Below are 13,748 nucleotides of genomic sequence, written 5' to 3'. Positions count from 1 at the left end.
TCCAGAAAAACAGCATAAATTGCAAGGCTTGTGATAAAACCACGGGAGCTGGCAGCACTGCTTGACTGAAATGACACTGGTTTGGGCGAGTGACACTGGTGCAGTGTCAGCGGTGTTACTCCATGTTTGCCCCAGTGTAAGTCAGAGGTGAATTTGCTCCTCTACCACTGGCGTCCAGTGTTTGGAAGAACCTGAAAAGAAGCCTTGCTTGCAATTGAAAGGCATCCAGAATAACATCCCTCCTAAAACAATGCACAGTGGAAACCTCTTTTAGTGCAAGTAGAAGAGGTGGAGGGAACGTCCTTTGTCTGTGTTGTTAACAATACCAGGGAATATTAAAATGACTTTACATTTCTTAATTGCTTTTTGTCACTGCTGCTGTTGAAGTTGCATTTTACTTAGTTTGGGGCCTGGACCATTGAACTTTCCCTTTCTGATTCTCACACTAGTTTTCCTTTCTGATTTTCATATGAAAGACAATGATCTTGTGTGTGGATTGATACTACTGCAGAAGGACGTTTAAACTTCCATGCAGTTTCCGACCTGCCACTGCACTGCCAGAAGGGATGTGGACAAATTGGAGAGTCCAGCAGAGGGCAACAAAAATGATTAGGGGGCTAAGGCACATGACTTACGAAGAGAGGCTGAGGGAACAGGGGTTATTTAGTCTGCAGAAGAGAAGAGTGAGGGGGGATTTGATAGCAGCCTTCAACTACTTGAAGGGGGGGTTCCAAAGAGGATGGAGCTCGGCTGTTCAGTGATGGCAGATGACAGAACAAGGAGCAATGGTCTCAAGTTGCAGTGGGGGAGGTCTAGATTGGATATTAGGAAACACTATTTCACTAGGAGGGTGGTCAAGCACTAGAATGGATTTCCTAGGGAGGTGGTGGAATCTCCATCCTTAGAGGTTTTTAAGACCCGGCTTGACAAAGCCCTGGCTGGGATAATTTAGTTGGGGTTGGTCCTGCTTTGAGCAGGGGGTTGGACTAGATGACCTCCTGACCTTCCAACCCTAATATTCTGTGATTCTATGTGGGTGAATTTAAGTCAAAGTGACTTGCCCATGGTCACATACCAAATCAGTGTCAGAATCAGGACTGAAACCCAGGGGTCCTGATTCCCTGTCCTGTGCTTCAACCACTAGAGTCAGACCATGTAACATTCTCTTCTCTGCTTCATAGTACCTCCTCCGGCTCCTCCGTTTGAATCCTGCCAGGCTGTGGATGCGCTCGCTCTGTGCTCAGCACTCGGTCAGCTGCTCAGTTTATATCACATCAGCTTTTCACTTTTCAGTCCACGTAAGCCTGACAGCAAGGTTTCATTCTTCACTGTAAATCACGTCTGCTATCTGAGGGGGCGCTCCCTGCCTTCTACAATGCTATGGGATTGCTTTACATTTTAAATGAGTTTCCTTCAACACCAAATGCTTACAGGGCTGCTGCCGACACCTGACACCTCGTCTGTCATCCCTTAAATTGCTTTGATCCCATTGCTTAATTTGACTCCTTACTTCAAATGACCTCGGTTTCCAAAGCCATTCGGCTTCCATGTCATGATAAGCTTAAGCACTGCTGTGTTAGGGGATTACTGGTGGCTTCCAGAGAAGCCCCCTCCCCGTGCCCTCCTGCAGAAGGGGGTCAGACAGTAACTGCAGCTGTAGGAATGTTAGAGAAGGTGCTTGAGTGGTATCCTAGGTTTGCCGAGGTGCCAATCTCACAGGCCCCAATTCCAGCTGCAGGGCAGGCCTGGAGGATAACCCATTTCACGCTGTTACTTGGAGCTCAGACATAGGGCATGGGGGAGGATGCAGCTCCATGAGAATAGAGAACACGACTGCTAACGCTTCCAGAGCCAGGTTCCCGACGCTGAGCAGACGTTGACTAACAAAACGGCACCTACTGTGGGGGACATGGTGGCAGGAGCTCTCACTAGCTCCCTGAAATGTCATACCGCCAGATCAGCTACCACACCACCTTCTCTGTCCCTGTTGGCTTGTAAGTGAGATGCAGTGTGCCATGCATAGGCTAGGCAGATTCAGAGACAGCTGGGAGAGCTAGGAGATTGCTACATCCATCACCAAGAATAGAACCACGGTCACTGTTCCACAGCTGGAGAGCAGGGCCCAGATCATGCCACGTACGAAGACCGTTGGGAGCCGTCCCTCCTTTCTGTCTGTCCGCTCCGTGTGTGTGTGTGTGTTCCTAGTGGTTCCATCACGCACCTCCCACCTGGATAGATCAAAACAGAATAGAACGGGGATAGAAAATGTATGGGGCGGAGCTGGCAGGTACATGCCCTGCTTAGCAAAGTTTCTTCTTTGTCCTATGGGGTTTCTCAGTTGATCGGATGCCAAAGGCTCTTGTTTCTGAGATTCTCCTTTTACTCGATTCAGCTAAATGTGTCATTTTGGCTGTACGTGGTTTGCTAGAAAAATGTACTCACTGCCCTTGAATATATTCCTGAGAGGAGAGCAGAGCCAGAGCCTGATTTCTCAGCCCCACAAGCTCCATTGCTCACAATTCATGCCTCACGCCAGCCCCCCAAGTTTGCAAACTGGTTCCCAAATTGTACTTGGAGGTGCTGTAGTCTGAGTGCTTCGAGCAGGGGTGGGGAGGAGGGCAGAGAGGCTAAAGACGATGGTTGTGTGAGAGTGAGGAGATGAAGCCCCCCCCCCCCAAGATAATGTCAGCTGGGGGGGGCAGCATCCTAATGCTGGCTCGAGGAGTGGGAGAGGAGGGGCTTATGTCAAGCTGGCTGTTTTCCCAGATCAGCTGAAACAGTCCATCACCCAGAGCACCAGCTGTTTCACCAACTGCAAAGCTGGCGCTAAAAGCCCAGATGGAGGGGAGGATGCAGGCGTGGTTCAGGGGAGAGCTTCTTATGCCCCCTGGATATTTCTCTTTGGTTTGACTGGGGCTTGGAAACCAAAAACTAGATTTACTGAACTGAGCGGGAGTTTTAACAAGCCATTAGCTTTGCACTTTGCTAATGTTTACCCCTCTAGATGCAGCGTGTGGGGAAGTGAAGATGCTCTTTAGGCCCACTGGAACTGTGGTATGGCCTGTAATATACATGGGCCTTGTGCAGGGCGTGGGAGAGCAGCCACAGACTTTAGAAGGACCCTATAGGACAGCTGCAGGCAAAAATGCTCCTTGGACTTCACAGCTCTCTCTCACTTTGGCTTCATGCGGCCAAAATGTCCCATAACCAGGAACACACTGGTGAGGCTTGAGTCCCTTCCCCCCATTCTGTCTCTCAGCTGGTTAAGAAGAGGGTGAAGGAGAAAACGATGAACTATGTAGAATCAATCAGAAAGAATGGGTTCCAATTCAAACCCAACCCCACGTGCCGTTGGATTGATCAGGCCCAGACAGAACTGCTGCTCTGTGAGATCCAGACAATCTCCTGCTTTGGTCGCGGTGACCATTAGACTCCCCCACGGCCTGGCATCTCCTGCTGTGCTCAATATTTCACAGGCAGTTGATGGTTACCGTCGTTGCTGTGCCTGTGCATACTTTTGCATCGTTAATACTACTGTATATAGCTTGGAGATATTGCTCATGTCCATTCCACTCATTTATTCCCCTGCCCCCCGCCCCTCCAGTCATGCAACATAAGGGGAAGAAATAGCCATGTACGTAGAAAATCCTCCATAGATTCTAGTTCCTACTGGGCGGGGAGGGGAAAATAAGCTGTGCCCAGTAAGTGCCTTTATAGCTTGGGCTTTCTTCTGGGAAACGATGAGGCAGCTGGGAGTCGGGAGCTAGCTTGACTTTGTTCCGTGCATCTGTCCAGCCTCGAGTTGCTATCTGGTCTGCTAAGATAAGCAGGGCTGGGCGCTGCCATTCCTCAAGTGGGAGACCTGTACGGAGCACGCAGGAGTTTCAGGAAATGATGACGGTGAAGAGAAATTGACATTATCCCTTCTGAGTCAGGCCTGCGATCTCCCAGCCTGGTGTCAGATGGAGATGTCACGCCTTGCATCAAGTGCAGCATTGAGGGTCACCCGATTTGGGTTTCATTGTACAAAAGAGCAAATCCTACGGGCTCACGGTGTGAAATTACTTTCATTTTAGAATAAAGGGACAGTCTCAATTTGAAAGTGGAATTTAAAGTATTTAGGTAGTACACCTGCCCTGCCAATGTTAGTGTTTTCCCAACCACATTTTCCTATTAAAAATATTTCTCTCTTCCTTGCTACTGTATGAAAGACCCATGTAAGCAACAGGGAAAACTGACTTAAGTGGCTCAACTGGGAAACAGTGAAACTGGCTCTACACAAATCACTGTCAAACAATAGAGGGAAAATATTTGTCCTCCATTTTCTTTCAGTTGTAGTCGCTTTAGGTGGTACTTGTGACAAGCACAGATGAAAATGTTCAGAGAGAAGGGTGATGTTAAGCTAACAGCATCCTTTAAAGCAAAACAGCGCAAGAAAGAACAAAAGTCAAGTCTCCCGGGGAGAACATAGTGTGTCTCTTCTGTGTAACAGGCCGAGCTCTGAGATCAAAATGGCTGCTGAACTGTGCTCACAGAGAGAGTGCTTAGACATATAAAGTTATAGGGCATGTATAACACATGGAAAACAAAGACATCACATATTCACAGTGACACGCATCACACTGGCCTCTTGCAACCATAAAAATATCCCATGACACTTTGCACAAAAGTAGGCCTGTTCTCTCTGGTTTTCTGGAGAAATCCCAATGTAAATAGCTACATTGTGCCTCTCTAAATTCTGCATGTAGTTTCCATTGGCTAAAAGAATCTTCCCTTCCCCTCCTAATAACAGTTGTGTCGTGTTGCAGTGTGCAGTTGTATAGCCACTGAGCGCATCCCCAGAGGTGGCACCTGCATGAAAGCTGTTGTGCAAAACTGTGATTAGTTGGCTTTTGGGGGTGGTATTGGCATGTGTGGGTGAGTGAGTCTGGGACAGAATGGTTTAAATTGTCACTTAATGCCCTGGAAGGCGCTCAGTGACGAGGTTGGTATAAGAACGTGAATAGACAGAAGTTCAGAAAAAACTGCAGTGGGTTCTTTAGACCTGGAGGCAAAAACACAGCCATGGCATAATCATGACCCTCTGGCTCAACTCGAGGGGTTTGAAACCTCGGCATGCAGTGTTGGAGTCCAGCTGCATACAGGGGGCCCAAAGAAATTAAACACGGACCGCTGTCAGACAGGGGCTTTTGAATTCTGATTGTCTGGGGGTGGTGCATGCGTCCTTGTGCTGCTTCTGGGCACTGGCTGTAATTAGGAGCTGGTCTGGCTGTGTGAGATAGTTTATATGCTTAACGGAGACTTGGAAGGAGAACTGAGATCCTGAGCTAGCACTTGTGGCTTAATCTATGGCCAGAGCCGGCGCTAGGAATAAGCAATTGCTTAGGGCCCCAAGCAGCTCAAGGGGCCCCCCTATTAATCAATACTATGTGTTGTGGGGGAGGGAGGGCAAAATATTCCTGCTGAGGGCTCCCAATAGGCTAGCACTGTCCCTGTCCATGGCTGCCTGTGGGGGCGGGGGCTTTGCTTAGGAAGAGCAATATATCCCAGCTGGATAAAGGTGCCACTGGGTAGGAAGGGCACAGAGTACAAAGCCAGAGTCAGGCTTTTTAATCAGCAAAACAGAGAATCCCAAGCAGCTCAAAAGATGCAGTGGTTCAGTCCTGCGAAGCACCCAGAACCTGAGGCTGAGTCAAATGGTGTGGACCTCTCCAATCTGAAACAGTCGGCCAAGTAGCTCATGGAATTAGGAGTTGTCTACCTGGGAAAGTCTTTCCAGATTGATAGGATGTGAATGTAAAGTGGAGTAACTATTCGTAATTCTGCGATAGCTCCTCTGGAATAAGTGTGTCTACATGGGAGCAATTTCATCATTCCTATTCCAGTGAATTTCCTTATGTAAACAAGTCCTAAAACTGTTCTTCGGGAGTTGCTGGTTGGGATGGGCGTGTGATGTGTCTGACACACATTGTCCAGCCCTGGCTTGGACCAGGAAATTCAGGGGGGCACAGAAATGGAAGTATTTTAAAATAAAATGGAACAACAAAAAAGTTTTGGTTCAGGATTCAGTTCAAGTCAAGCTGAAGAAACCACCCAGACCAATAATTCATAACACTTTGTACTCCATAGTCCTTTGGTGGGAGACATAGTTCAGTGGTTTGAGCATTGGCCTGCTAAACCCAGGGGTGTGCGTTCAATCCTTGAGGGGGCTATTTAGGGATCTGGGGCAAAAATCTGTCTGGGGATTGGCCCTGCGTTAAGCAGGGGGTTGGACTAGCTAACCTCCTGATATTCTATGATCCAGAGTGCCTCACAAGCAGCAATGAAGTTAGCCCTCCACCACCCCTGTAAAATAGAACATATCCTGAGACACAGAGCATTGAAGTAACTTATCCAACCTCATATAGTGAGTTAGTGCTAGAGCCCAGACAGCCTGATGCCCAGCCTACAGTATTCCCCACAAACCACTAGACCATGCTGCCTCTCAGCCTGGGAGTTTATCAAACTCTCTGAAGCAACAGAAGTCACTAGCTGATAATATTCTGGGGGACGCTCCCCTAGGATTAGATGGTACATGCCTGTCCGCTCCTGAATGGAGAGCTGAAAACAGGAGTTCCAAATTCTCTGCTCTGACGCCTGCTCCTCTCTGTTCGCGTTTTTGTTTTCAAAGGCCTGAGGGAGATGTACATTGTATAACTCAGAGACCACTGTACATGCCCAGGGCAGCTGCTTGAGATATTTGTAGAGTTACATGAGCCTATGCGTCAGGACTTGTCAATGCCAATGTTCCGTATGAACAGACATTCTGGAATTGTGCATTGCCTGGGTGGAGAGACCTGGGCATGCAGATCAGGAGCGAAGGGTCAGTGTATGGCAACGGGAATGTGCGGGATTTGTCCAGATGTTGTATTGACATGTGAGGCATCGGCGTGTGATGATAGCACATTGGTGCATGGGGCGGGGCGGCTTTGTCACTCGCTGTGCCAGCATCAGGATGGGAAAGCAAGAACCGTGCGGCGTGGGGAGCGGGATTGCAGTGTGATTGTTTTGTTCTGTAGGAAATACAAACAGATGGAAAGAACTTAGCAAGGGCAGAGCACAGGAGGTTAACGCTGTACAGGGAAGTCAGGGTGAGGTCTGGAGAGCCAGTCTGGGCAGAGCTTTAGATGTGTCATTTATTGCTCCCTCTTTCCCCTTGAGGTAGGTGTGTCTATCTCCATTGACTTAATCCATTTCCCCCTTTCCTCTTGTTTCTGGGAAGCAGGACAGAGCCCTCTGGACCCCCTCCGTAGTTTGTAGTCCCCCAGTAATAGATTGCTACCTTGTCCCAGCTGCAGTGGTTTCGTCCTGAAGTTCAAACAAACACTTGGCCTCTCGATGAATCTTTAAACCCGATTGCGAGAGAGGGCCCTGCTATCCTGGGGACTGGGACACAGCAGGGCTGTTTCTGTTTTCTGCGTCCCCCTGTTCCTTCCTTTCCGCAGTGACAAAGCATCAATCAGGCTGTAATGTAAACTAAGAGAAGCTGAGTGGTACAAAGTGACCGCTGTGTGATCGTTTCAAAGCAGCATACTCGGTCCGTGATCATTATTTGTGTGGGTTTGGCACCTTCTGTCTCCAACCATCTTAAAACCATTAATGCATTGAGCCTCACAGCTCCCACATCTCCAATGTGGGAGACAAGTACTATCATCCCCATTTTACAGATGGGGTCACTGAGGCGCAGACAATTTGAGAAACTTGCCCAAGACCACACAGTGAGTCAGTGGCAGTGCTGGGAATAAAGCTCTGCTCTTCTGCACTTTAACCACTAGACAGTCTTCCCCCTCTGTGGCATGTTGTAAGGCTGGAAAGGAGAATGCAAACCACAGAAAAGAAGGGGTTCTTAAATGACTGAGGATGGAGGACTGGGATGAGAGCCAGGGAGCCGTTTCAGAGGATTGGCAATCACCTCGTTTCCTAACCTCTCCAAAATAAATTGCTAAATGGGCAAGTACAGTTTGGGGAGAGGGGACTCTGAATCCTTGTTTCTAAATATAATATTGTCTTCAAATAAGCTCCCCAAATGCTGCCGCTCCAGCCAGCATGAGGCCCGGCACCCGGAGATTAGAACAGAAACACTGATGCAGCCCTGAAGGTGAGCAGTGCTGATTGGCCAGTAGGAAAGTGTTGGAATATCGGACAGATCACAGAGGCGCTGAAAAAAAACTGGGGCTCAGAGGGGCTGAATGCGATTAATATCGTCTCTGTGGGATTTGAACTCTCCCCTTGGGATGAGTTTTGTTCTTTGAGTGTTTGGATATAAACACATTGGTGTGTTTAATGTAAATTCCCTCTTACGCCAGGCCGCCCGGTCTTGCTGATCGTTCTGTGCAAGGAGTGAGGTTACTAACCATTTCCCGGGCACTGTCTAGTGCTTCGAAGAAACAGGGGTCAAGAAGCGGACGGACACAGAGTGATCCCGATGCCTGGCTTGGAAAGTGGGTGCTGGATCTGACTCAGTTTCCCCATCTGTAAAGTGGCAGTGATGATACATGCTCAGGGGTCACACGGAGATTAAAATTGTTTGCAAAGCAACGCTAGTGATGATGATCAGTGCTAATGCTAAGGGACCTGACCTAGGCCACGTGGCCACCTCCTACCAACCCTTTCAATACCTCTTCCCCCCCACCCCGGAATGTTTACAGTAGGTTGGTGCCAGCATTAGAGAAAGTGTGCCCCCTAGGGGTTTGGAGGAAGGCTGTAGCAGCCAACACAGAGCCCTGCATATCCTGGACTATACAGATAGGCCAAATCTAGGAGTAGGATGGAGGTGGGGAGCTCTGTAAGGGGGACATGAGGAAAGTGGCCCCCGGGAATGGGGCAGGGGGAAGAGATACCACAGGAGAGAGGAAATGAAGAAACCTGGGGTGAGAGAGAGACTGCGAGAGTCAGTTTTCCCTGTTGCTTACATGGGTCTTCCATACAGTAGCAAAGAAGAGAGAAATATTTTTAATAGGAAAATGTGGTTGAGAAAACACTAACATTGGCAGGGCAGGTGTACTACCTAAATACTTTAAATTCCATTTTCAAATTGAGACTGTCCCTTTATTCTAAAATGAAAGTAATTTCACACCGTGAGCCCGTAGGATTTGCTCTTTTGTACAATGAAACCCAAATCGGGTGAACCTCAGTGCTGCGTGATGAGTAAGAAATGGGAGTAGTAGAGGAAGGAGAGAGAGAGGTGCAGGTGAGGTGTGTGTGTGACAGGTGGGGCACAGATTTGGGGGCGGATAAATGAACAGGGAAAGGGGAAGACTATGGCAGGCAGAGGAAGAGGGGAGGGATGAAGAAGAGAGACAGGAATAACCAAAGGGAAAAGGAAACGCACAAGGCAGGCAGGGAAGGAAAAGAGGAACTGGTAGGAAGCAAAGGAGAGAGAGAGGGAGAGCAGGGACACACAGACACAGCCTCAAGGAGAGGTGGTGTATAAGTGGAGACATAGGTGCCAACTTTTCCCGGCGCCGGTGGGTGCTCGCACCCTCCCTGCCCTGACTCCACCCCCGCCCCCCCCCTCCCCCCCCCCCCTCCCACCACCTTCCCCAAAGTCCCCGCCCCCTCCCTGTCCCTATTGGACTCCTTCCCCAAATCCCTGTCCCAGCCCCGCCGCTTCCCCGAGCACACCGCATTCCCCCTCCTCTCCCCTCCCTCCCAGCGCTTGCTGCCGTGAAACAGCTGTTTTGCGGCGGGAAGCGCTGGGAGCTAGGGGGCAAAGCGGGGATGCGATGCGCTCGGGAGGAGGCAGAGGTGGAGGTGGAGGTGAGCTGTGGGTGCTCTAGCCCCGGAGCACCCATGGAGTCAGCACCTATGAGTGGAGATGCGTGTGTGTGTGTAGTTCCAGCACTGATTAGAGAGGGACACAAAGGGACGGATTTTCCATCATGCTCAGTTCCTACTCATTGGCCTAAGTCTAGTCCCACATTAGTTAATAGGGGCTTTACCACGGGGAGACGTCAGTGGGAGCACAGTTAGGCCAAAGCACTCAATGTGCTGTGAAACCTTTCTGCTGTGGGTAAAACCCGTGTTGCCATTTTAGCACAGGTGTCATGTTTCATGTTTTTCTCAAAGCCCCAGCTCTTGGAGTCATGTGAAAGCCTAATTTAAAAAATAGTACATTTCTAGCCTTCATGGTTATGAAGAAAGGCTTGAAAATGTGATCTGAGTGCATCCTACGTGGTCAAAAGTAGGAGGTAAAGAACCCCCAGTTGGGTTAAAAGTCATGAAACATTTTAATAACCTCATGATTTTGGGAGGGCAAGTTCATAAGTGTTGAACGCTTGGGGATGGCAGTACTGAGAAACTGTTCTGCGCTTGGGCCAGTGACTGTGGTTTGAGTGTTTTGTTTTTCAGGTCCAGAAAGATCCCAGGAAAACAGAGGAAATCATCCAGCTATTTTTAAAACCTTGTAGTTTACTTCCTGTTGTGTATTATTTATTACCCAGTATCATTAGTATTATTCCAGGGAAACTGTCTTTAGTGGCCAACCAAGGGACCAGCAAAAATTAGTCACCTAGTGGAGCTACATCTTTTAGTAAAGGACAAAAACAGCTAAACTGGAGACTGGTGCATAAGGCAGGGGTCTGCTGACAGAAAGTGATGATGATGATTAGTCTGTATCGTGGTAGTGTGTAGGAGTCCTAGTCATAGATCAGACCCCATTGTGCAAGGTGCTGTACAAACACAGATCAAAATGACAGTATCTGCCCCAAAGAACTTTCAGTCTAAGGGTATGTCTACACTAGAGAACTTACAGTGGCACAACTGTACCAACAGTGAGGAAGTGAGGTCTAGATGTCCCTTCACCACATGCCCATCCAGCTACCAGGAATTTTAGCAATCACACACATGGATGGCCAACTCCCTCTATTTAGGAGGGACACTTTCTGTGTGTTAAGCAAAATCTCTCTTTTTTTTTCTACTGAGTCCCTATAAAAAATACCCATCCAACCGATTTCAAAGGAATGCCCCTGTTCACCTCCCCATGTGTCCCTATTTATAACTTCCAGATGTTGGCAGGACTGTGTTCAAACCCAGAAAGGAGGAAAAGTCTGTTGATTGTAGGTTCAGGGTCTCTGCTGGTTTCCTGCATTTTTTCTCTTTGTTGAAGTCCCTAAATTGGAGTTTAAGAAAACAAGGAAAAATTTCTAGCCTTCCAGTGTCTGGGCTGATCACCTTTCAGAAGGTCAACTGATGCCCCATTGTCCATTTTGAGTCTGCAGATAGCTGGGACAATAGCATGGATTTCTCTCATTCATCTCAGGGGGCTGTTAACTTTCCAGTTGAATCATTATCACTTTAGTGTTGGCTTTATTAACCCTTTCTTTCCCCATTATCCTGGCAGACGCTTCTAACTGCTGATGTGCTAATCTAAAAATACAGCTGGATGTACTTCTCTCAGCCTGATGTTCTCCTAGGTAATATGGCTGTGGGGTTTTGAATACACAAAGCGTTTAATAATCTTTCAGCCCGTTTGGAAAACTCAGACATGAAAGTCCAGTTTCTGACCTTGGGATTGGGACTCCATGTTTGCAGGATTGCACCTTTTAGCAACAGTGACAGCTAATGAACAGTTTTGCCTGGTTCTCTTTGTACTTAATAATAGTTACAATATGTGGATTCAGCATCTGTTTGGGGGCTCAAAGCCCATCGGTTAAGATCCACAACCCCCTGGCATCATGAACCATGTATTGTCAAATTCAGCCCTGCTGTAATCCATTTGCATAGGAGTCTTCACCTGTAACCCCTTGATCTCTGGTACAGCAGGACTGAATTGCTTCTGCTCTCAGGCCTTCTGTACCCACAGAGGGCACCTAGGAATGGCCATTCTGGATCACACCAGTGGTCCCAGTCCTGTTACTGACTTGCTGCGAGATCTTGGGCAAGTTACTTCATCTCCTTATATCTCAGCTTCCTCTTCTGAACAATGGTGGCACTGGCCGTATCCCGCTTCATAAGTGGGCAGCCCTCGGTGGTTAATGATTGCATAATACCTCCCAACATTTCCAGTGGCTAAAGTGGGACAGGTCCTGTCCCCCGGGGGTTGGAGGTGTGTGTGTGTCAGGTGCTGCCCCCAGGGTAGGCAGTTGCAGAGCGAGCCTGTCCTGGATTCACCCCGCAGTGGCTGTCCTGTGGGGCTGGCTGGGCTCGGCTCCCCACTCCAGCCATTGTGACATGGCCCCTGGCGCCACAGGGTCACAGCACTGCTCAGGTTTGGCCCAGCCCCTTGATGGCTGCAGGGCAACCTGGCCAAATCTGAGTGAGTACTGCTACCCAAATTTTGCCTGGGGGGCTGCCTCCCCCCATCAGGGGGTCCAGGCCAAACCCGGACAGCACTGAAACCCTGTGCACCAGGGACCAGGTTGCAAAGCCCAGAGTGGGGAGCCAAGCCCAGCCAGCCCCACGGGACAGGAGCTGCTTCTGCTGGGCCATGGGGTTTCAAGGGTCAAAGCAGGACAGTCCCCCTGAAAGCAGGGACTGTTGGGAGTTATGTGATTGTTCAGTGCATTGAACATGCAAGGTGCTAAGGGTTAATCTCTCTCTCTGGTCTGGTCTATATTACAAAGGTTGCAGTGGTGTAACTAAATCAAATTATAGTCTATCTAGACTCCCATGCAAACCACTAATGAACGTGTCCTTAAACTGAATTATTATTATTACTGTGTCACCTCGGGACCTTATTGTGCTAGGCCCTGTACAAACACATGGCAAAAAGACAGTCCCTGCCCCGAGGAGTTTATGGTCTTCGCTTACTTGGTTGAGTTTAATTTGATAATTTACCAAGATAAATTAAATCAGCATAACCCAGGCCTGAAGGGGGTGAAATCTGTCTCCAGCCGAGATCCCCACTGTTGTGACTAGACTGATTTTAAATAGATTGAGTTACAGGGGTGCAGCTTTTCTAAGGCAGACCAGCCCTGCCTCTCTCTGTGCCGGTTTCTCTTGCCATTTAAAGCTCCCTGCCAGGGTCAGAGGTTCAAGCGCTCATCATCAGGGCCAGATTTTCCCAAGAGCTGAGCTGAGCTTCTCCCCTTGAGGCACCTGCATCCGTGCAGGGCCCTATTTCCAAAAGTGCTCCCCGCCGGCGCCGCGGAGCTCGTCTGAGAACCCGACGCTCCAGCTTCCGGCGGGCGGTGGTTGGTGGCGATCGAGTCCCGTCCTTGCCGGGGTGTCAGACCCCGCAGATCCGCCGGGGGCGGAGGCGAGCCGCTGCCCTTCCCCTTCCCCTTCCCCTTCCAGCCAGAAGGGCGCACTCCGGCGCCTGGCTTTGCGGGCTCCTCTGTCGGCGGGGCGGGCCGACACCAGGGCTTCTCCCATGTGTGGGTGGGCTCCGGCTGCCCGGTGCATGACCAACCCGCTGCGCGCAGCGAGCCGGGAGCCGCCGGCTGCTCGGGGCGAGTTCGAGCCGCCGCCGGGCTGGGGCTGCGGCGAGGATCCCGCGGCGGCCGGAGAGCGAGCCGGAGCCGCGCCGGGCCGGGCGGGCAGCGGGTCCCGATGGGGGGCTAGCGGCCCGGCGGCTCCCATGGTGAACCGAGCGCGGGCGGAGCGGCGCGATGCCGGGGCGGGCAGCCCGGAGAACATGTTCGAGAGCTCGCGGAGGATGCGGAGCCTGTGGGACGGCGTGAGGCTGGAGGTGGCCGGCGAGAGCGGCAGCCCCGTGGTCCTGCACAGCTTCACCCAGCTCGACCCCGACCTGCCCCCGCTGGAGGTGA

The 13,748-nt window shown here is 50.1% G+C and overlaps 1 protein-coding gene across 6 annotated transcripts in view; it reads left to right on the top strand.

Annotated features, from left to right (window-relative positions):
* RALGDS (ral guanine nucleotide dissociation stimulator) overlaps positions 1 to 13,748 on the top strand; it is a 102,458-nt gene that overhangs the window by 46,422 nt on the left and 42,288 nt on the right. For 2 of the 6 annotated variants that reach the window (XM_034793291.1, XM_034793290.1), the window contains exon 1: positions 13,475 to 13,744. The exons of 2 other annotated variants lie outside the window; for them this stretch is intronic. In XM_034793291.1, the coding sequence (XP_034649182.1) occupies positions 13,559 to 13,744 (186 nt within the window). In that variant the 5' untranslated portion in view covers positions 13,475 to 13,558. Of the gene's footprint in view, positions 1 to 13,473; positions 13,745 to 13,748 lie in introns of those variants that run through there. 2 more of the 6 variants (XM_034793289.1, XM_034793294.1) reach the window with 2 other exon arrangements.

The sequence above is a fragment of the Trachemys scripta genome, chromosome 17, assembly GCF_013100865.1.
Source record: "Trachemys scripta elegans isolate TJP31775 chromosome 17, CAS_Tse_1.0, whole genome shotgun sequence".
Classification (NCBI taxonomy): domain Eukaryota; kingdom Metazoa; phylum Chordata; order Testudines; family Emydidae; genus Trachemys; species Trachemys scripta.
Note: the sequence above shows the minus strand (reverse complement) of the source record. Positions and strands in the feature narration are given on the sequence as shown.